Source organism: Erpetoichthys calabaricus, chromosome 5 (assembly GCF_900747795.2).
Source record: "Erpetoichthys calabaricus chromosome 5, fErpCal1.3, whole genome shotgun sequence".
In the NCBI taxonomy this organism is placed as follows: domain Eukaryota; kingdom Metazoa; phylum Chordata; class Cladistia; order Polypteriformes; family Polypteridae; genus Erpetoichthys; species Erpetoichthys calabaricus.
Genome location: NC_041398.2, coordinates 143,870,131 through 143,893,164, shown reverse-complemented (window position 1 = coordinate 143,893,164; position 23,034 = coordinate 143,870,131). Strand labels below are relative to the sequence as shown.

Sequence of the window (23,034 nt, the reverse complement as noted above, 5' to 3'; positions counted from 1 at the left end):
AATTATATATACAGTCAATAATCTTAATCCATGGGGGGTTATGCTTATAAAAAACAGGGCTGTGGTGTCAGTAGATAAATTCTTCTAGTTTCTGGTACTTCTGACTCCGACTCCCTGACTCCTCTGTGTTTAATATGCTAATGCATTTTCCATGTTGATTGAAGGAAGACAACATACGCATCATTTAACCACAGAACTATTAGCTAGGAAGCTGGCTCTCTACCTTATTGGCCAGTTAAACAAAAGACAAAAAATGAAAACAATAAGGTTTAATTTATTGTTTTTATCAAGTGGCTATAAAGTAGCAGCATGCATAAAAATCAGGAACAGGAACTTTACCAGTTCAAAAAATATTAAACACATTCTTCAGTAGTTTTAAAACAAAAACAAAGCTTAACTACATGAACAAAAAACAAAAACAAAAGCTGGAAAACCTAAAACAGTTTATATATTAAACTTGGAATACAGTTGTAGAGTAGAATAGCTGTTACATGCAATCCAAAATTAACTCCATGCAGTGTTCTAAGAAATAGAATTGCTTCTGCAAGATCCTCTTTCATAGAAGCTGTTAAATCTGACTTGATTATTAGAGCTGAAAATAGTCTTTCAACACTGACTTGGGTGGGTGGCATTGCTGTTATAGTTCTAGCCACATTACTGAATCTCTGGATCAACAAGGATGGCTTCTTCTACAGCCCATTTCGATAAGTGATCATAATTTTTAACTTCTTTTAATTATTTAAAAAACTCCTGCTGGAATCACTTTATTTGGATATTTACTGGTCGTTTATCTTTAACGCATAGGTGATGTCAGTTTGCTTTTGAAACTTCCATTTTGTCCAAGTAGGAATCAAAGTCTAATTCTTCATTTGAAGAGGATGATCCTTAGTTACCAGTAGTTATAGCTTCATCCAGTGGTGGTGTTTCAGGTAGTAGTAATCCCTTCATGCAAACTGCTACATCATAGAGTGCCTTTTTTCCATTAGCAATCTGGTCACTGCTCAACAAAATTCAGCTCATTGGATCAACATAAACAGCAGCTAACAAGATTTGATTATCCAGTGAGAGACTCTCTCTTTTCTTCATTGAAGATACAATGCCATCAGCTATTAACCCTCCACTTTTGTTCAGACAATATATCAGGCTCTTCCATTCCAAGAAAAATTTACCGGGTGTTAAATCTTCATATTGCAACCTCTTGGTGAAAGTAAAGAGGTAAGAAAGCAGGCTTTCGAGTTCTTTTACTTGTGCCCACTGGCTTTCAGTTAATAAAACATTTTCATTGTCCAGTTCTTCAAGTAAGTCTTTTAGTTCAAGCAAAAGCTTTACCATCAAATAAGTGCTTCCCCAGCATGTTGTTTGATCCAAAATGGCTCCTTTTCCTGCACGTCTTTTCAAAATGGCATCTGTTTTAGGGGCTCTGGCTGCAACAGTTACTTGCCTCAATTTGCCAATCAAGAGTAACTGCATGATAATCTTTCAATCCATGTCTTATTGCAAGTTGCATAGTATGTGTATGAACAGCACAATGCATATGTTGAATAGTAGTAAGCTAGCTTAAATGCTTCTTCAGCAATGTTATGCAAAATTTCACTATTCTCTTTGGTTTCACTTTCTCCAATACTTGCAGAACTGTCTTCCTCTAATATCTGTTTATCACTTTCTTCATCTACTTTATTACTTTTCTCAGTTGTGCTTAACATATTAGAAGCATTATCTGTCATAATACATAGAATCTGTTCCTTTTTAATTTCAAAATCTTCTGGAACAGGTAGTGTGCAAAGTTATGCTAAAGTTCAACCCTGGGTGGTAGCATATGTGGAGAGTGCAGACAGAACCCCTGAACACACATCAGGCCATAGCACACACCTACCCCTACATCATTACACTTGTTTACACTCAAATGAACTTGTTAAACACATTATATCTGAAATAAAATGAAAACACTTTTTGTAATGTACAAAAATGTACCTTAATGTACATTAATAATGTAATCCAGATTACAATATGTGAATGTCAGGTTGTATAATAGCTCATCTGAACTTCACACTAGTAGTAACACAGCTATGCACTGGGCTTTATTCTTACATTAGATAAGTAATTAATTATGACTATTGTTTGTGAAATGGGACATTTGAAATTGCTGTATTTTTTTTCATTACAATTTAAATTTATTAGGAGTCGGAGTCAGTACATTTTTACCGACTGTGACCTCGACTCCAGGTACCCAAAATTGTTTCCGACTCTCCGACTCCACAGTCCTAATAAAAAATCCTTTTGATATGGAAACTGAGATACTGAAGCATGGATGCTATGGGAAAATTAGGGTTAAGTTTCATGTATGTATTATTGAAATCAATTTAATGTTCAGGTGCATTGTGCTTTCAGTTTTATGTAAAAGAAATGTACAGTAGCTAGGGTAGAAAATTATAAAAAATTATAGATGTTCACTACACTTTAATCTGTGAATTTCCCATCGGGATTAATAAAGTATCTATCTATCTATCTATCTATCTAGTTACTAATCATTAACCACAAGGTCCAATTCTGGTTCCATTATATATTGATGGCATTGTCTCTTCTGTAACATCTTTACACAGATAATTCAATTCAACAGACTTTAAAGAACAGCATTAATTTCAAATTGATGACACTTCTACAGTTAAAGTGGTAGACAAATAGTCCATGATTTACTGTGAACTGGGCTGCTATTATTCTATCCTTATTCTATCAAAGTATGACTGACAGATGACATCTAAGAGTTCATAAATTTGAATCTGTCTCCTATATTCCTAAGCAGCATATGCCATAAAGCTACACGACATGGGGAAATGAATGCAATTAAGATGTAAATAGTAATAAACATGCACCAGAAACTCTAATTTGAACAACCCTAGTATATAATGTAGGTTTTAAGGCTGATGCAGATTTGTGTTTATAACTGTACTACTGCATTCATTTTTGTACTACAGTTCGGTGTGCAAGCACATGTGCTCTTTCCTCCATCTCCATTGTTCAGCCAATTTTATGTATCTTTGATGTTTATTTATTATCTCCAGTTTTTGTCACAAAGAATAAGTTACTTGATGTAAAGCAACCTTGAGAGGAAAAGCTAAAGTTCTTGATAGAGAAAAACAAGGAATACTAATTCATAATGAAGACAGTGTTTGCCCAGAAATATAGTTTACAAAGAATTATTTTCTACGTGAATGTTATTTAATTCAATAAGGAATTACATTATCATAGAAGCATATCTACAATGAGCATTCAAGCATACAATGTATACATAGAATCATGCAAGTGTACAAGTTCTCATCCATTTTTTGGGCTTACAGTCATAAGCGCTGTGCTCCTGTCCAATATTACAGCCTTCTTTCCATGGATGGCAAGACATGATGCTACGACTAGTTTCCTTTGGTTCTTACTATTTGCAAACAAAACCTTGTAAAGGCTTGAGGGTTTAAAGCTAAATCTGGCTTTGCATGAACATTCTGGGAAACACTCACTGGATGGATGGATAGATAGACAGATAGTTAGAATTTTATATGTTTCCAAGGGGAAATATGGCTTTTTACAGAAGCTCTTTAAATAAATAAATACATAAATAGGTAGACAAATAAATATTCATACACATTATGGTCTGAACACACACCAGAATGTGTAACAAGCAAGAAAATTAAAAAGAAAGAAAACTTCTGACTTGGATGTTGCAGTCACATTGAAGCATTATGGAGGCATATTGCTGTTGGTATAAAGAAACCGCAGCAGCGTGTCTTGACACACTTCTGATGAATGTACTCCGTGTTAGTGTGTCAAGGAGAGGATGTGCAGCATTGTTTATAATGGCACTCACTTTTATTTGTTTTAATTACCTTGTTTCAGGGGGCCTCTCTTGAAATGATGTTTCTAGCTCATCACACCACAGCGCAGAAAATTGCACTGGCCATCAGAGTTAATGATGTGAAAGATGTCACTTCCCACATCAAAGGATATTTGAGCAGACAAATGTTTTGTGTTTCATGTAAAATAATATTGCAAGCTAGAAGTAAAAGCAAATTAATTGATTATATTTTGAAACTTGATAACTACCATTGTATATTACTTTCCACAAAGCTTTACAAAGAAGTTGTCCTTTCAAACATTTAATTTAGTAACCTCAAGATAAAATACGTAGTTACTTCTTAAATCTTGTCATTGTTATTATGAATATAAAGAAAAGAAAAATATGATACTAGCACATCAAATACAGTATGTTAGAAAGACACTTGAAATGCAAAGCAAACAACAACAAAGCATAATACATCAATATAAAGATCATTGAACACAGAGCAATAAGGAGCATATTCAAGGAATATCATAAGATGCTTAAAGGCTTGTTTATATTTGATATGTCTGCATGAGGTATGAGGGCCACATGGTGAAAATTATGTCAGACACTATGTTTTCACTATGTTCAGAGAACAAAATTTTTTTTTAAAGCTACACTATATGCAAAGGGGTGAATTTCGTGGAGAGGCAAGTCATGTAGGTGCCAGAATGGTGCACGAAGGGATGAATATGATGTAACATCTCATCAAAGAGCAAGACAGGCTTGCAAAAATATCTGAAGTGCATCTCTTTATCACATAGGTCCCTCACTCACAAGAATATTATACTTACCATCTCCTTTTTTTCATAAGCACAACTCTTCTTCCATCAGCAAAGTCCCAGTTCCACAGCTGTGACATTGTTAGGCATGTGACATTGACCAAACACTGCCATCTTCTCTTAAGAGAACACAGCATGCCAATTGAATGGGCTACAGCAAGTATGAATGTGTTTTGGCCACTGACCATGCAAGTGTTTTGTAGCTGCAGTCTGCGTGCTGGCTTCATGTAATACAGTCATATGAAAAAGTTTGGGAACCCCTCTTAATTCTTTGGATTTTTGTGTATCATTGGCTGAGCTTTCAAAGTAGCAACTTCCTTTTAATATATGACATGCCTTATGGAAACAGTAGTACGGGGTGGTCCAGATCTAATTATGCAACTGTTTGACTGACAACCGTCTCCCCGCCATTTTGGAATGCAGGCCAGGTGCTGCCATCTATTGGTAACAAAGAATTTTAAGTGAAATCTCTATGTGCAGGGCAGGTGCTGTGAATTCTGTATGTAATAAACTTAAGTTATAGCGTAATGAAAATTGCATAATTAGATCTGGACCACCCTATATTTCAGCAGTGACATTAAGTTTATTGGATTAACAGAAAATATGCAATATGCATCATTAAAAAATTAGACAGGTGCGTAAATTTGGGCATCCCAACAGAGATATTACATCAATACTTAGTTGAGCCTCCTTTTGCAAATATAACAGCCTCTAGATGCCTCCTATAGCCTTTGATGAGTGTCTGGATTCTGGATGGAGGTATTTTTGACCATTCTTCCATACAAAATCTCTCCAGTTCAGTTAGATGTGATGGCTGCCGAGCATGAACAACCTGCTTCAAATCATGCAGTGATAATCAAGTCAGGGGACTGTGATGGCCATTCCAGAACATTGTACTTCTCCACTGCATGAATGCTGTTGTAGATTTCGAACTGTGTTTTGGGTCATTGTCTTGTTGGAATATCCAACCCTGGCGTAACTTCAACTTTGTGACTGACACTTGAACATTATCCTGAAGAATTTATTGATATTGGGTTGAATTCATCTGACACTCGACTTTAACAAGGGCCCAAGTCCCTGAACTTGCCACACAGCCCCACAGCATGATGGAACCTCCACCAAATTTGACAATAAGTAGCAGGTGTTTTTCTTGGAATGTGGCATTCTTCTTCCACCATGCAAAGTGCTTTTTATTATGACCAAATAACTCAATTTTTGTCTCATCAGTCCAAAGCACTTTGTTCCAAAATGAATCTGGCTTTTCTAAACGAGAATTTGCATACAAGCGACTCTGTTTCTTTCTCATCACTCTGCCATACAGATGTTCTTTGTGCAAATTGCGCTGAATTGTAGAACGATGTACAGATACACCATCTGCAGCAAGATGTTCTTGCAGGTCTTTGGAGGTGATCTGTGGGTTGTCTGTAAGCATTCTCACAATCCTGTGCATATGCCGCTCCTGTATTTTTCTTGGCCTGCCAGACCTGGGTTTAACAGCAATTGTGCCTGTGGCCTTCCATTTCCTGATTACATTCCTTACAGTTGACACTTACAGTTTAAACCTCTGAGATAGCTTTTTGTAGTCTTCCCCTAAACCATGATACTGAACAATCTTTGTTTTCAGATCTTTGGAGAGTTGCTTTGAGGACCCCATGCTGTCACTCTTCAGAGGAGAGTCAAAGTGAAGCACAACTTGCAATTGACCACCTTAAATACCCTTTCTCATGATTGGTCACACCCGTCTATGAAGTTCAAGGCTTAACGAGCTAATCCAACCAATCTGGTGTTGCTAGTAATCAGTATTGAGCAGTTACATGCATTCAAATCAGCAAAATTGCAAGGGTACCCAAATTTTTGCACAGCCAGTTTTTCACATTTGATTTAATTTCATACAACTAAATATTGCTTCACTAAAAATCTTTGTTCAGAAAACACTCCAGCACTCAGATGTTCCTAGGAAATAAAAGACATACCACTGTTATCTTTTTTGTTGAGAGTAAATTATTATGCAGGCTGAGAGGGGTTCCCAAATGTTTTTATATGACTGTATCTATAAACAAACTCTTACTCTTCTGAATGTAACAAGGAACAAGGAATACTAATTCCTAATGAAGAGAGAGTGTTTGCTCAGAAATATAGTTTACAAAGAATTATTTTCTTTATTTTTATTACTAGGGGGCTCCGCCCCCTGCTCGCTTCGCTCGCCAACCCCTGGTGTTGGGAATGACAAAGAGCGTGATGTATGAATGAGATATAGAATAGTGTGACGGTGTAGATGATGCAAATAGAAAGCACCCAATAAAGTGTGTGGCACAGTGTAAAGGTTTATTTGAAAATTTCTTTGTACACGCCGTTTAAGTGTAAAAGGTAATTCCAGCTCAGAACTTGTAAGGTCATTTAAGATGGTTATTGTTGTGATCAGAGTCAAGTTTGTCAGAGCTTAGAAAGAGTTGTGTCTTTCCAGGAAGTAATGGAATGACTTGGGTATTTATGTTTTCCACATTAATATTTTTTGGACATAATATAGTGCGTTATGTTAAAAGGGGCATTTGGTCTAATGAGATTGCTGTTCCAAATCTCTCTGTAACTAAGTCGTCGCAGATAAAGGCTTGAGGAATTGTAATAATATGTGGGTGAAGTCCATCTGTATTGGTGAGTGTACCATCTCTCAGTTGTAATAAGCAATTGTTATGATCTGGTTCTGGACATCGTATCTTTTTTACTAACTGTATCTTTTGAAAGCAATGCCAATTGTCTGCGTATTTTAAGGTGCACTGAACAATAGCTGAGTGAATGGCATCTGGAAGAATAGCTAATCACTGTCTAAAATCTCCTCCTCATAAAAGTACCTTTCCTCCAAATCGAATATTATTATTCATAAACGTTTGTTCATGCCATTGAACATTCATCAATAAACAACATTTTTTCAAGACGGATGTCACGTGCAGTGCCACCGTTAATGTTCATAGTGGATTCCGATTTGTAGGATCTAATGTAGTTGATAAAGATTTCACTTTCAGGTACATCGTCAGTTATAAGCTTCTGTAGATATTCAGTATATGAATGTAAAGAAGGCAGTCTAATTTGACCCTTTTGACAACAACGTGTAAATGTATAACTTGTATTGCCAGTTGTTTCTTCAGGGAAGTGAACTAAATGACAATGATTGCAAATGACATTCATTAATCCGAATGAATTTTCCTGGTGTATGTTTTGCTTGTGCCGTTTGAGAGGCGCGTTGTTGCATGTGTAGTATTCGGGACGTGTTGTTTTGGAGCTGTAATCGATTTGCCTGTGCTGTGTGAGAAGCCCGTTGTAGCCTTCGCTGCCATTCACGTATGTCTGAGACGGGAGGTGTTTCGTTTTGAATCCGTGCCTGTTGCGATGCAGCACTTTGATTGATAGTTTGCGTCATGTGGATCTAGGATGTAGATTTGTGCATATTAAATGAACTATTGTAGGATCTAATGCAGTTCATAAAGTTTTCACTTTTAGGTACATCGTTAGTTAGAAGCTTTAGTTGAGCTTTGCGTATTTGGAGTCGAGTCATTTTTTCTTTTAGAAATATGGATAAGTAATAAGGAGTATTGCACTCACTGTTAATATGGAGCCTTTTCTGCGGTTGAACGGTTAATAGTGCCTTATTGTAATGAGATCCACCTATGCTGCATAGCCGTCTATTTTGTTGTTTCTTTCGTGTTCGTGTGTTTGTTCCTGTTATCCTTTCCTTTTCGTTTTGTACTGCGTATTTTAAGGTGCACTGAACAATAGCTGAGTGCATGGCATCTGGAAGAATAGCTAATCACTGTCTAAAATCTCCTCCTCATAAAAGTACCTTTCCTTCAAATCGAATATTATTATTCATAAACGTTTGTAGAAGTTTATGAATGGTGTTGAGTAAGTGACTTCATGCCATTGAACATTCATCAATAAACAACATTTTTTCAAGACGGATGTCACATGCAGTGCCACCGTTAATGTTCATAGTGGATACCGATTTGTAGGATCTAATGTAGTTGATAAAGATTTCACTTTCAGGTACATCGTCAGTTATAAGCCTCTGTAGATATTCAGTATATGAATGTAAAGAAGGCAGTCTAATTTGACCCTTTTGACAACAACGTGTAAATGTATAACTTGTATTGCCAGTTGTTTCTTCAGGGAAGTGAACTGAATGTGACAATGATTGCAAATGACATTCATTAATCCGAATGAATTTTACTGGTGTATGTTTTTCTTGTGCCGTTTGAGAGGCGCGTTGTTGCATGTGTAGTACTTGGGACGTGTTGTTTTGGAGCTGTAATCGATTTGCCTGTGCTGTGTGAGAAGCCCGTTGTAGCCTTCGCTGCCATTAACGTATGTCTGAGACGGGAGATGTTTCGTTTTGAATCCGTGCCTGTTGCGATGCAGCACTTTGATTGATAGTTTGCGTCATGTGGATCTAGGATGTAGATTTGTGCATATTTGCGTTGTTGATTTGTTTCAGGGTGCACTGTTCCAATGCGATGCAGTATTTGTGCACATATGCGAAAGTAGTATGGGCCATTGCCTTTTGGTGGCCTGATATTTACTCCGGTATATGCAAAAGCAAATGAACCATTGTAGGATCTAATGCAGTTCATAAAGTTTTTACTTTTAGGTACATCGTTAGTTAGAAGCTTTAGTTGAGCTTTGCGTTTTTGGAGTCGAGACATTTTTTCTTTTAGAAATATGGATAAGTAATAAGGAGTATTGCACTCACTGTTAATATGGAGCCTTTTCTGCGGTTGAACGGTTAATAGTGCCTTATTGTAATGAGATCCACCTATGCTGCATAGCCGTCTATTTTGTTGTTTCTTTCGTTTTCGTGTGTTTGTTCCTGTTATCCTTTCCTTTTCGTTTTGTACCCGTGACCGTGTATTCATGACTTGTTTCTTTCTCAGCATGCGAAATATGGATAAGTAATAAGAAGGATCGCAGTCACTGTTAATATGTTTCTTTTTCTGCAGTTGAACGGTTAATAGTGCTTTATTGTAAGGAGATCCACCAATGCTGACACCTATGCTGTCTAGTGTGAAGGTGTTGACGTTCACTTTAGAATATGTGGCTTTGGGTGTCACTTCTTATGGATGTGTGTGTGTGTGGGGTGGGGGGGGTTGAGGATTGTTGTTGCGCGAGCGTCTTCTTTCTTTTTGTGTTCCTGTGTCTTGTTGAATCCCCCTCTTTGTGTGTGTCCCGTCCCTTGCTTGTAGGGTCTGTGGGGTGGTTTTGTGTTCTTTTTTTTGTGTTCCATGGGCTTGTTGAATCCCCCTCTTGGTGTGTGTCCCGTCCGGTGCCTGTAGGGGGGGGGGGGGGGGGCCTTGCTGTTGTGCGCAAGCCTCTTTTTTTTTTTTTTTTTTTTTTTTTTTGGGTCTAGTTTCGTGTGCAATGTGTTTCGTGCTTTGCTTGCGTTTGAATACTTTTTTATGTGCCGTTTCCTTTTTTCGGTGCTCTTTGCGCCTCATTTCTCAATTTTTCCTGTGCTCACTCCTTTTTTCTGTGGTCTTGTCCGCCTCTCGCGGCCCCTCATCCGCCTCTCTCGCCCTCTTCTATCCGCCTTTCTCGGCTCCTCAGCCGACCCTCACGGACTCTTTTTGCGCCTGCGCAGTACGTCTTTTTGCAGCTACGGCCCATTGCCGGATGTGCCTGCGTCCATCATCCGGTTTAGCATTCTCGGTTAGTAATATGGATTTTTAATTAGAATAATGGTCTAATTAATGAATTTCTTAAATAGACAAGGGCATAATGTGCTAACTACCTTGTGATTTTTTTTTTCCCCTCCTCAGAAGCTCATAACTCCTTACAAACTAGAAACCTATAAACCCAGATGGCTATTCATCAGAATTCTATAAAAAATGTTACATTAAGACCTGAAATGTGTTTTATTTTCTTTGGGTCCAGAGAGAGAAAAATTCTCTAGCTAAAAAGTTGTTCCAGATATCTGTTTTTGTCTTTTCCAAGAACGAGGAAAACTGTGCAACATATTGCACTTCTAAATACCAACATTTAATTTTTTGACAAGAGTTGATCTCAAGTAGAATCTATAAATACTTTCCTGTATTATTTCACAGTATCTGGAAAAACACAAAATTACTATCAAATCTTTGATGTATGTATAACATAGTTGTTTCTTGTTTTTATTCAAATTGCTTTTATTCAAACTGAGCATGATGAATTTTTCTTCCAGTTTATTTGACATTTGTCTGTAAGTTGTGTGTTATTGATCAAAATAGTTCAAGAATGTCAACAGTTCAAATTGTTCTTCATTTGTAGTCTTGTATTCAGTATGGTAGCATAGTCAAAAACTAATCAGTGACCTTCTTGCCATCATTGTCTTACTAGGTTTGTTCAAGTTCATTTTTTGGAGCTGGCACTAAAAGTTGTTAAATTTGTTAGGTGGTTTTAAGAACCTGGTGGTGAGGGCAGTGGAAATAAAACAGGTGCTAGGCTTAGCTTGCTTGATGGAGCAAACATGACATGGTGCTTGATATGGATGAGATTTGACATCACAGAACTCTTAACATTTCACTGTTGATGTTTGCAATAGGTAGCCTTCATGCACCTGAGTCATTGGTGGGCCTCACTTTAAACATGTTACAATACTGTTTTTAGCTATCTCGGGTATAGATATTTGAAACACTGTAAACTTATGCTAAAATTCTTAAATGAAAGTAAAAGTGTGATGCATGTGTTAACACTGCATTTCTGATACAGGCAAAAGGTCATATTTAAAGTGCTGTTTGAATCTTTTTTTTTTTTTTAATTAAAGCTATTATCTTAAATGTGTTTTTTCACCATAGGATGCACATGCAGTCTTTAATGCACTGCTATGAAGTAATACCAGAAGGATGCGTTTGTAAGCTATACTTTGACTTGGAGTTCCACAAGCCTTCAAATAAAGAAGCAAACGGAAAGAATATGGTGGCTGCATTAATCCAGGTACATGACTGGTCTAGTAATATGTTTTGGATTTTTTTATTCTGAACTGATTTAAGGTTTACCTAACACACAAGATCATTAGTTTGACCAAATGAATTTTATAGTACTAAATGTTGGTTGTTTTTGAAATCTTAGTAATGTTAAAACATGTGTCTATAACTATCAACTTCCGGAACTGTTAAGGTGAAAATCACTACCTTGCTGTTTTCCTATTTTTTTTTTATTATAATACAGCCATTGAGCTTTGAGAAATATTTAGAATATTATCCCAACCATACATTTTCTAGTCTATTTCAGAAGCTCAAGGAGGTGCCTGTTTTGGCAGCACTGAGAATACAGCCAGGATTGAAAGGCAGTCTGTCACAGGTCACAAATACCGACTCTCCATCATACTGGTCCAATTTTCATTTGCCAGTTAATTTAACCTGTCTGTTTTAACAATGAGGGAGGAAAACCCACGTAAAAAATGGAAGAATATATAAACTCCATTGAAATGGTGCCCAGGCTGACATTTGAACCCAGGACTCTGGAAGCAGCATGGTGTGTGGCAGTACTATTATTTATGTATGCACCTTGCTGCCTTGTATGGATGTTATATCAGAAATTACCAACTTTAACACTTCACATACTGTATAATGAAGTGAAACTGAAGCAGTTTAGGTATTTCAGTTATAGAGTATGCAGTATCAGTTATGTTACCTCGGTGTGTTTTTTTTTTCCACTCTCTAATATTCAGTCAGTCATTCTGTGCATGTATACCTTGAGCTTGGCCAGGATAAAGTGAAAGGCCTCCTTTGCCGTTATGCCTAAGTTGAGGTGCATGCACTGGATCTTAACCCAAGGCAAGCACAAATTGACACAACTTGATACATCCATTTTAACCATGCTGACACAATATGTTTATATTTTCTTTTTCAAATAAAGCAGTGGGGGCCTCTTTTTGGAGTGTGTGGAGAGGGTGTCCCCCCCCCCCCCAGAAAATGTCACAGCCATTTTCACAATATTTTATTGTTTACAGTTACATTTTTTGGGGGTTTATTCATACATATTTTTAAATCAATTGCTTAACCCTTTAACCGCCAACTTCCTAAATATTCCCCATGCCAGGAGAAATCTGAACAATTTTTCGTTTTTTTACTTTACATTTATTCAAGCAGTATTTACCTGCTGAAATACCTGCTGAAATGTTTCAAATAAATGGTCAATCAAATGACGTAGCTTGAACAAGCGGTCACGGTTTGGATCTTTCTTATCTGGCTCAGATAACGGGCAGCAGTCCAGTTGAGATGCTGGGGATACACCCACTCATCGCCATCATCCGATGCGTCGTCATTCACAGTATCATGCAGCGCACGTTGCTGATCATCATTGTCGCTAAAATCTTCTTCAGAACTGCTACAACCATGATCAGAATTATTGTCCAAAATTGCCTGCAAAACCTCACTTGAAGTCAGTTTACGTTTCGCCATATTCACAGCTTTCACTTTCGAATCACATCATGTGAGCGGCCAATACAACCGCAGAGTTGTCGAAATACAATGTAGTAATAATAGTCAGTTATACTACGCGCCAGGCATTCACATAACCACAGGCAAATGTGCCGGATAATTCCGGCAGTAAGGCGTCCGCAATAACGCTACGATGCTGGATATATCCGGCAGAGAGCGGTTAAATTAATGATTATGACAGTTATTACTATTTTGCATAGTGGTAATATGGGTAATTAAAAAAAGGAAATTTAACTTTATTAATGTCTATTAAAAAAGACAAACAATAAATAGCAATAAACATAAATGAATTTTCAGTTTAAAAAAAGTTAATATAAATAATTAAAGTTTAAAATATGGCAAACAAAACAATATAAAGCAAAAAGAAATGTTGAAATCCTATATTGAAAGTATATACAGTATATTGTAAAGACTTGGGTGTGAGAGACAAAAGAATGTAACCAACGCTTCATGCAAGACTGGTGGTGAGTGGCTCTGAAAAGGACCATTGGCATCTTCATTGATTGCTCCACTCCACTGCCTAGGTCTTCTGCGGCATCACACACTGAAGCTGCTTCATCCCTTTGCCTGCACATACATACATACCGACCTCCTGTGCTTCACTCCACTCACTCCACTAACCTGGCTACACTTTCACCCATTATAGTGAACCAAGTGAATGGCAGCGTCTACATATGAGACCCAGGACAGCAAAGGTACATGCCTGAAGTGCTCTCTTTAAGTGCTCTGTTTTACCACCCTATGCCCCCCACACCGTATCCATGCTCTCGGGAACTGCTTTTATGTCTAGCATCTCAAGGTGTCCCCATTTCCTCTGACATGCCCTCGGTCAGCTGAGCTACATGTCCCTCTTAGGTCTGGACTGAGGGGTGCTAACATACAGTATATATACAGTATATAATATATAAACACAGAATATATTGCCATTGCACTACCTTATCACTGCTTGTACAGCCATGATCCTATAATGGATAAGGCAGGTTTGAAAAATTCAACTAAATGCTTTGGGTATAAAAGTTGTTTGTGGAGACTTCAGCAATTGCTCTTAGTCCAGAAAACATTCATGACGTTTAGCTGAAAAATCATTTGCCTTAAGAGTCTGTTTAATAAAGAATAAATAACTTGACTGGTTTATCAGTACAGGAGAATGGCAAGGAAACCTAGGTGTCAAGTTGGTGGCTATGTAATCATATAGTACCGAAGACAATATCTAGATAATAGCCGTGTTTAAAATAGAGTATGGTGTTTAATTAATTTTATGCACTCCATTAAAACACCCAAAAAAATCAGTGAGTGTTTCCTTTGAAGTATGGATGTACAAAAGCTGTGACAAATTACATAAATAAAGTCTTAGTCATGTATAGTTTTCATGGCATGAAGTTCAGAAAGAGTTAAGTGCAGCTTCATAAATAGTTCTAGATTTTCTTTATATAATTTTGTAGCAGTACTGGTAGCAGAAAACTGATGCAGCAGCAGCTCGTTGCTAAATTTTCTACATGTGAGAAACACTGGGATAGTCTGAGCTAGGGGACAAATATATAATTTTTTTCATTATATTGAAACATAATGAAACAAGCCTCACGAAATAGCAGGATACTTTTGCTGATGAGCTTACTTCCTTAGCAGCGGAGTAAATGGGAGCTTTAAGTCACACATGCAACCTTAATGATCATATGTTTGGCTTCCTACTCAGTACATCCTGGTTGAAAACAGGGGCGTCTACCGAGCTGTCACCTGAGTCAAACTGACATGCATGATTTTCTTTGAACAAACTGCACGCTTATTTCAGGTCAAGGTCATTACTGTGAATACCTCCAGATGAGCTACTGGTTCTTTTTTTTTTTCATAAAGATATCATTCTTACAGAACTCTAAAATCTATAGCAAAAATTAAAGGTTATGTTTTCAGTAAAACAAAAAATGAAACGTTACTTGTATTTTCTAGTCTAAGATAAATAAAATACTTTACTGCTCCTGTACTTACTGTACTTATAGTTTTTAAACATTTACTTCAGTACTGATAAAAGTGAAAATTTTCAAACTTAAAACTGATATATTTTAAAAATATTTTCTGCTTTATTTTAAGAAAAGCTTTCACTCAACTTGAAATACTTAATATATTCTAGAAAAAGACCTGACCTGTGTAGTGTATGTTCTAACTGTTACTTGCTTTAGCATTACTACAAATACAGTTCAAAAAGAGGAAATGCTCAGAAATGCTCTAAAAGAACAAATGATCATACTGTGGGAATAAAAAAAATATGAAAATAGTGTGTACTGTACAGTATATACAGATCCTTGAGAACATTTGAACACCCCTGGATTAGCTTGTTAGGTGTTGGAATTGTCAGATGATGACAATTTCACAGCCTAATAAATTATTTGTCTCTTCAAACATCATTTCAAACCCAGGAACCTTGGGCTGTGCAAGCAGTTGACTGATGTTCTGAAAATGAAACTAAATGATGCTTACAGAGCAGGGGAAGGCTGCAAAATTTGATTGCAAGGGACCTGCTGGCAGGTTTAGCTGCTTTACTGTGTACGTTACTTACATCAGCATGGCCTTTATGCAAGAACCATCAGAAGGAAATCTTACTTGTAATCTCACCACAAAACACAGTGTCATGTTACCCTGCCCTGCTGTGAAGGTACAGTAGTATATGTCAGTCTAGGAGCGAATTAAGGGATGATCTTTGTTTTATGTGGTTTTTGTGTTGCCCTATTTTGAAAGAGGTCTATAAGCATTTTGAAACTTTGCTGTTTATTCTTGGTTCTTTTGATCTTTTTCGTTATTTCAGTAGAACCTTGAAGTTTGTCTGGAATCAAGTGTACCATATACCACAGAAATGCATTCAGTAAGAGTTAGCGTGGCCAGCTGCACTCATATAGGGTGGTATTGTATGCTGTGCAGATAAGGACCAATGGCTACCCTAAGAAGATATAGTCATGGCTGAAATTATCGGCACCCCTGGAATTTTCCCAGAAAACACACCATTTCTCCCAGAAAATTGTTGCAATTATAAATGTTTTGGTATACACATGTTTATTTTCTTTATGTGCATTGGAACAACACAAAAAAACAGAGAAAAAAAGCCAAATCTGACATAATTTCACACAAAACTCAAAAACCGGGCTGGACAAAATTATTGGCACCTTCAACTTAATATTTGGTTGCACGCCTTCTCCCAACAGCAATTTTGAGATCTCTCCATAAGTGTTCAATCGGATTTAGATCCGGACTCATTGCTGGCCACTTCAGAACTCTCCAGTGTTTTGTCTTCAACCATTTCTGAGTGCTTTTAGAGGTATGTTTGGAGTCATTGTCCTGCTGAAACACCCATGACCTCTGATGGAGACCCAGCTTTCTGACACTGGGCCCTACATTGCACTCCAATATCTTTTGGTAGTCTTCAGATTTCATGATGCCTTGCACACAGTCAAGGCATCCAGTGCCAGAGGCCAATCCCCAAAACATCTTAGAACCTCCACCATGTTTGACTGTAGGTACTGTGTTCTTTTCTTCGTAGGCCTCATTCCGTTTTCTGTAAACAGTAGAATGATGAGCTTTACCAAAAAGCTCTACCTTGGTCTCCTCTGTCCACAAGACGTTCACCCAGAAGGATTTTGGCTTCCTCGGGTACATTTTGGCAAACTCCAGTCTGGCTTTTTTATGTTTCTGTGTCCAGTGGGGTCCTCCTGGCTCTCCTGCCATAGCGTTTTATTTCGTTCAGATGTCGACAGATAGTTCGAGCTGACACTGTTGCACCCTGAGTCTGCAGAACAGCTTGAATATGTTTTGAAGTTGACTGGGGTTGTTTATCCACCATTCGGACTATCCTTCGTTGCAGTCTTTTATCAATTTTTCTCTTCCGTCCACGTCCAGGGAGATTAGCTACAGTGCCATGTGTTGTGAACTTCTTGATTATGTTGCGCACAGTGGACAAAGGAACATGAAGATCTCTGGAGATGGACTTGTAGCCTTGAGATTGTTGATATTTTTCCACAATTTTTGTTCTCAAGTCCTCAGACAATTCTCTGCTCTTCTTTCTGTTCTCCACGCTTAGTTTGGCACACTCAGACACACAACAGAAAGGTTGAGTCAACTTTTCTCCATTTTAACTGGCTTCAGGGGTGATTGCTATATTGCCAGCACCTGTTTCTTGCCACAGGTGAGTTCAAACGAGCATCATCTGCTTGAAATAAAACGATTTACCCACAATTTTGAAAGGGTGCCAATAATTTTGTCCAGCCCATTTTTGGAGTTCTGTGTGACATGATGTCAGATTTGGCTTTTTTTCTGTTTTTTTGTGTTGTTCCAATGCACATAAAGGAAATAAACATGTGTATACCAAAACATTTGTAATTGCAATAATTTTCTGGGGGAAATGGTGCATTTTCTGGGAAAATTCCAGGGTTGCCGATAATTTGGGCCATGATGGTAAGTGTAAATAACTTGGGGTCTTGGAGTTTACTAGTGAGTCATGAGACCAGTGCCCAAGCACTACTATAAAGCTGTGGTGAAGTGAGACCCGCGTTCTTAGACAAAGCTTTTAATTTATATGATTTTCCTTGTGTACACAAAGTTTTTGTATGACCAAAAGAAGAAGACTGCAAATACAAGTGACTAAAATGAGATTCTTGGGCAGTATTGCTGAATTCAGTGTCCACAATAGACAGAAAAGTCCACAAACATCTCTGCCTGAAACCATTGCTGCATTGAAGCAAAGTAGTCAACTTGAGGTTATTCATCAGTTAACGGGGACGTTTCTATGGCATGGCACACATGAAGGGGATATAAGAGCAAACTAGGACTTATTTAGGGAGAGATTAAGAAAGTTACATTAAACAGGGAAATCTGATTATTCTATGAAACCTGATTCCACCATGGCCTACATTCGGAGAAACAATGTTAATGAGTGTAATACTGTTTGTAAATAAAGACAATAATACGTCTTAAAAAGGGTTGGCTTTTCAGCTGGGACACCCAGATTAATTGTCAGTTGTTTTTTTTTCTGTCCCTTATTTCTTCCCTCCATTTTTAGATAGGAAGCAAAGACAGAGTGAATAACTGTTCCATCTCCCCAGCAGTTCCTTGGTACAGCCATGAAAAGGGTCTGTTGAACAATCTGATCTCTGTAATTGTAATACTTTGGTCCTGTGAGTTGTTTTTACAATAGCAGTGATGTATATCACTTATAATGAATATAATCATATATCAAACAATTTATCATTCTGAAAGTACTAAATTCATATGGGGTATTAAATTCTGTAATATTAAATTATGAAACATCGCATTGAACGCACGCTAAGGAGATGCACTCAGATCATCTGCTGGCTTGCTGCTGCTGGCGAGCTGCGTGTTCTGCTTGTCGTTGTTTTAAGAGCTGGGAGCACCTGAAATGTGTCTGTCAAAAGCATTCCAACAACTGCTAGGTTAGATGTCTGTGAACTTGTTTTAAATTGTTTGTAAGTAGGGCGTGACGTGCAAAAGTCACTGCCTTATGGGTTTTGCTTCCTAAGGTTGTAATGTGTAGTCTCGCATGTTGTCAAAGTGTCTCTCCGAGATGATCTGGTCTCGATCGCTTCGCTCAACCCCGCTGGAGGTGTGCTGTGTTCCTGTCACTTTGCGTCTCTCCTGCTAGCGTAGTGAAGGGGGGGGGGGGAGCTGAACGCACGCTAAGGAGAAGCAGACGGATCAGCTATTGGCTTTGTGCTGCTTCTGCCAAGGTGTGTGTCCTGCTTGTCGCTCTGCACATCGATCATTTAAAAGCCTGTGCGGCAACTGTCCTTCTGTCTCACTGCCTTGTTTTGCATGATGCTAAAATGTCTCTCGCATTAAGATGAGCCTCACGTCTGCTAGTACAGACTTCAGCCTGGGACTTAAGGGTGATATAATATTATATCAAGCAAAAAAGTTATGACGAATATATGAATTCTATTTACTTAATTCTTATAAGAAAACATCATTGATTCAGGACCGGCTTTGGCTTCTTGTCAGAGTACTGTTCTTTCAGCCAGTTGTAGGGATCAGTTCTTAGCTAGTTGTAAAATTTCTCAAATGCAATGATTTCTTCACAGACTGACTTCTCTCACTTACAGTCATCCTAGCCAGCTCAATGAGGATGTGTGTGCTTCTTGTGGTCGTGGACTATACTGCATTTTGCAGTCCGAGCTTTCAGAAACAGTGGTCTTCCCTTGTGGTCATAAAAATTGCACCTTCTGGTGCTAAGGCTGGACTGATTGCAGCACCCATGTCCAGCTCCATTACTGGTGTTCTTCCACTCTTATGATTGATCACTAGATTATCCTCTATAGTAGAAGAGTTCCTACTTTTGTTATAGCCATACCCTAGGTAGTAAGGGTTCTGCCACAGAGCAGAAGATAGAAGGCCAGACAGAGCTAGTCTTTGCATTGGATCATAAAGTAAGCAGTGAACATCTTGCCATTGTTTTTGAGTGCACATTAAGTCCAAACTTTTGTTTAATAATTGGAGCAATGTTTTTATAGAACATTACAATAGTTGCAACACGAACAGGCCACTTAGCCCAAAAAGCTTGCCAATCCTATTCACCTAGATCAGGGGTGGCGAACTCCAGGCCTGGAGTGCCACAGTGGCTGCAGGTTTTCATTCTTACCATCTTCTTAATTAGTGACCAGTTTTTGCTGCTATTTACTGTACTTCTTTTAATTAACTTGACTCGGGCCCCATAGTTGTTTCTTCTTCTTTAATTAGCAGCCAAACAATCATGAGACACAAAACAAGCCACCACATGACCAGCTCCCCTGTGCCCATCACACAATATCTGAAATTAAAGAGAGGTGATGGTCTTGGTAAGGTTGATCTCTCAGGTCACCAAAACATTTTGACGGTGCTCTTAGAAAGAACAGAAAAACAACAGTTTTCGAAATATGTGCTGTGGCAGAACGAGAGCAGCAACAAGCCATGGAATTAAATAATGGGTTTAATTAACAGCAAGAATTGGCTTCTCATTAAGAAAGTGATTGGAGTGAAATTGGTTGGAGTTTGAAGGCCCAGTTTAGCTGGTCATCTGTTAGCTCGTTTCGCATCTCATTTCTGCTTGGCTGCCATTTAATGAAGTAAGGAATCAGTTCAGAGGGCTGAACTCTTCTAACAGGGCTATTAAAGTGATGGGGAAAAAGTTAATTAGCAGTGAAAACTGGTCACTGATTAGGAACAGGGTTAGAATGAAAACCTGTAGCCACTGCGACCCTCCAGGCCTGGAGTTCACCACCACTGACCTAGATTGTCCCTCTAGGTGTTCAGTGTTGGAGTTATGGTTGTTTGTTTTCTGACCCAAGTGTAGCAAACAGGGCCACATTGAGTCGTCTTTAGAAGTCATTTGTCTGTGATTAATCAGTCCTATCAGATGAGATCCATAGTACTATGGTGTTGTAATGTTTTAACCATTATAGATGTAGTGAGAAGTCAAGCAAAATGACACCTTTTATTTGCTAACTAAAAAGATTACAATATGCAAGCTTTCGCGGCGCCTCAGGCCCCTTCTTCAGGCAAGACATAATGTAATGAATTGTTTATTTTAAGACAGTCTTTGCCTAGAAGAGAAGTTAATTTTTCAAGTCCCTTTTAACTGCTTCAGATGCTGTGTGGTTATATTTACCAAGAACCATCTTGAAAACATGATTTTGAATTACTGTTTGTTTTGCTACTCCCTATAGACATATTTGTTTAGGATAAACCTACCAGGAGCACAAGACCATCAGCAAATTAAGATTATTAATAATAATAATAAGAAGAAGACTGTGAAGACGTACAAAGTCACATAAGTTACAGTCTTACTAAGGGAACATACATGTTGTAAGATTTAAGAACAGGCCTTTATTTGCATCTTTTTGTACAGTGCACATTTCCAATATACAGTACTGTAAAATTATCACTTTAAATGTTTAATTATTAAAAATTATTAAACACTTATTTTTGTGGGTGGTACAGTAGTTACCGTGTCTACCTTGCAGCTCCAGTCTTGGATTTTAATTCCAGCACAATTACTGTATTGAGCTTGCAAGGTCCAAATCTTTGGTCTGCATGGGTTTTCCTCATTTATTCCAAAAGAAATGTAGTATATTATATATAATTAATCTGAATTGACCTTATATACAGAAGTAAAAGAGGGTGTGTGTTTGTGTCCTTTGTGGTGGTTATATAACTGGATGTTATTTACTGCTATAGACTGTTGCATCCGTCTAGCTGGTTCAGTAATAGATGAACGATGGGATTGTGTTATCTGAAAAGTATTTTACTGAAATAGAGTGGTATAATTTGAAGTAGATGACACAAATTATATATGTGATTGATAAATGCCATAAGATCTAGAGGTATTTTTTTATTAAAGCAGATGCAGTCAACTGCATTTTTAACTGGTTACAATATATAAAAAATATTGATGAAATAAACCTGGGCTAAAACTACCTAAGTGGTGGTAAAGATACTGTCAGAAATTAATAACAAGAACATCTAAAAATCCAGATGTTTTTTTCAGTATGTTTGCCAGAAACTTGAAGAAGTATATCAAATCAAATGCTGTACTGAAGATGTACTAAATTTGGATTCTAGTACTGAAGAAAAGTTCAGTCGACATCTTATATTCCTTCTTTGTGATGCAGCTTTTAAAGATAACTTGCATGCTGGTAAGTTTTTAAAGTACAGTATTTGAAAAAAATTCTATCTCATTAATAACAATGCTGAAAATTGCTGAACTGCTGTTAAAACTAAAGTGTTAACTTAGAAATGGATAGCTGCAAATGAGCCATAGTTTATACAAAAAATATGCAGATAATTAATATTAAAGATAATCTTACAACTCTCTCTGTATATGTATGTAATTAACTGCTGAAATAATTGTAAGAGGTTTGTGTTACTTGTTCATTTAGTTCTGGCATTGCCCGGGTGAAAACATGGAAAGGTGGGAAGATAAAAAGAAATTAGAAATGATATATTACCAGATTTTATTACTCTTAAACTTTTTGCACTTAGTAAATACAGTACTTTATTGCTGGCATTACAAAACCTCTGTTTACACAATATACTTGTCTTTTCTGCATCCCAAATTGCAACTGAATAACTTGATAACAATAATGCCATACCCAGGGTGGCAGGGGGTCAAAACACAAGTAGTGAGAGAAGTTTCATTAAAGAAAAAATTAAACCTAATGAGCAAGAATTGATCCCAGGTTGCTTGGTTTAAAGGCACGTGTGCTAAGTGTGAGTGGCACGGTTTCTCTATCGTAGAGCACATTGTAGCCTTCTGGAGGGCAAGGTTGAACATTATTCGTCAAAAACCTGACTTGCGATGAGAAGTACCATACCTCTGTGGCAATCTTTAAGTCTGTGGCTTTAAACACTGCTGTACATAAAGAAGAAACAAACAAACTGTGAATAGGTTTTATAGACACAGTTTATGTTTTGGCTGATTATCTGATGGCATTTATTGTGTAGAGTTATGTGTAGTACAGAAAAATCAAACAGTGGGAAAATTCTTTTTCAAGTTACTATCTAGTTCTAGGTCTGAGGTTGCAAGGTAGTGGCATTCCTAAAGTTCATTTCTGGATTAAAAAATGACCAAAATAAAATATGTTTCTCAAGAAACACAACAGTCTATTGTTGTTTTATGAAATTAAGGTTATTCCATAAAACAAATTACCAAGAAACTGAAGATTTTATGCAAAAGCGTCTACTGTTTGCCTTGGGAGAAGGCAAACTGGAACTAAATAGGATTAAAAAAGTAGAAGAACCTGATGCACCAATAACACAAGAGTATAAGTACATCAGAGTCCGCAGCCTAAGAAACAAGCAGTCTTAGTTGGCTGTTTCTTTAAACAGTACACACCAAATTCCAGTGCCATCTGCAACAGTAAAAAGAAAAGCTTAAAATGGGCTAAAAACA

General features: G+C 37.5%; 1 protein-coding gene across 1 annotated transcript in view; it reads left to right on the top strand.

Annotated features, from left to right (window-relative positions):
• The window catches only part of primpol (primase and polymerase (DNA-directed)), a 52,206-nt gene that overhangs the window by 3,203 nt on the left and 25,969 nt on the right, over nucleotides 1–23,034 (top strand). The window contains exons 3-4 of the mRNA XM_028802115.2: nucleotides 11,466–11,604; nucleotides 21,631–21,778. Coding sequence (XP_028657948.1) covers nucleotides 11,466–11,604; nucleotides 21,631–21,778 — 287 coding nt within the window. The remainder of the gene's footprint in view (nucleotides 1–11,465; nucleotides 11,605–21,630; nucleotides 21,779–23,034) is intronic.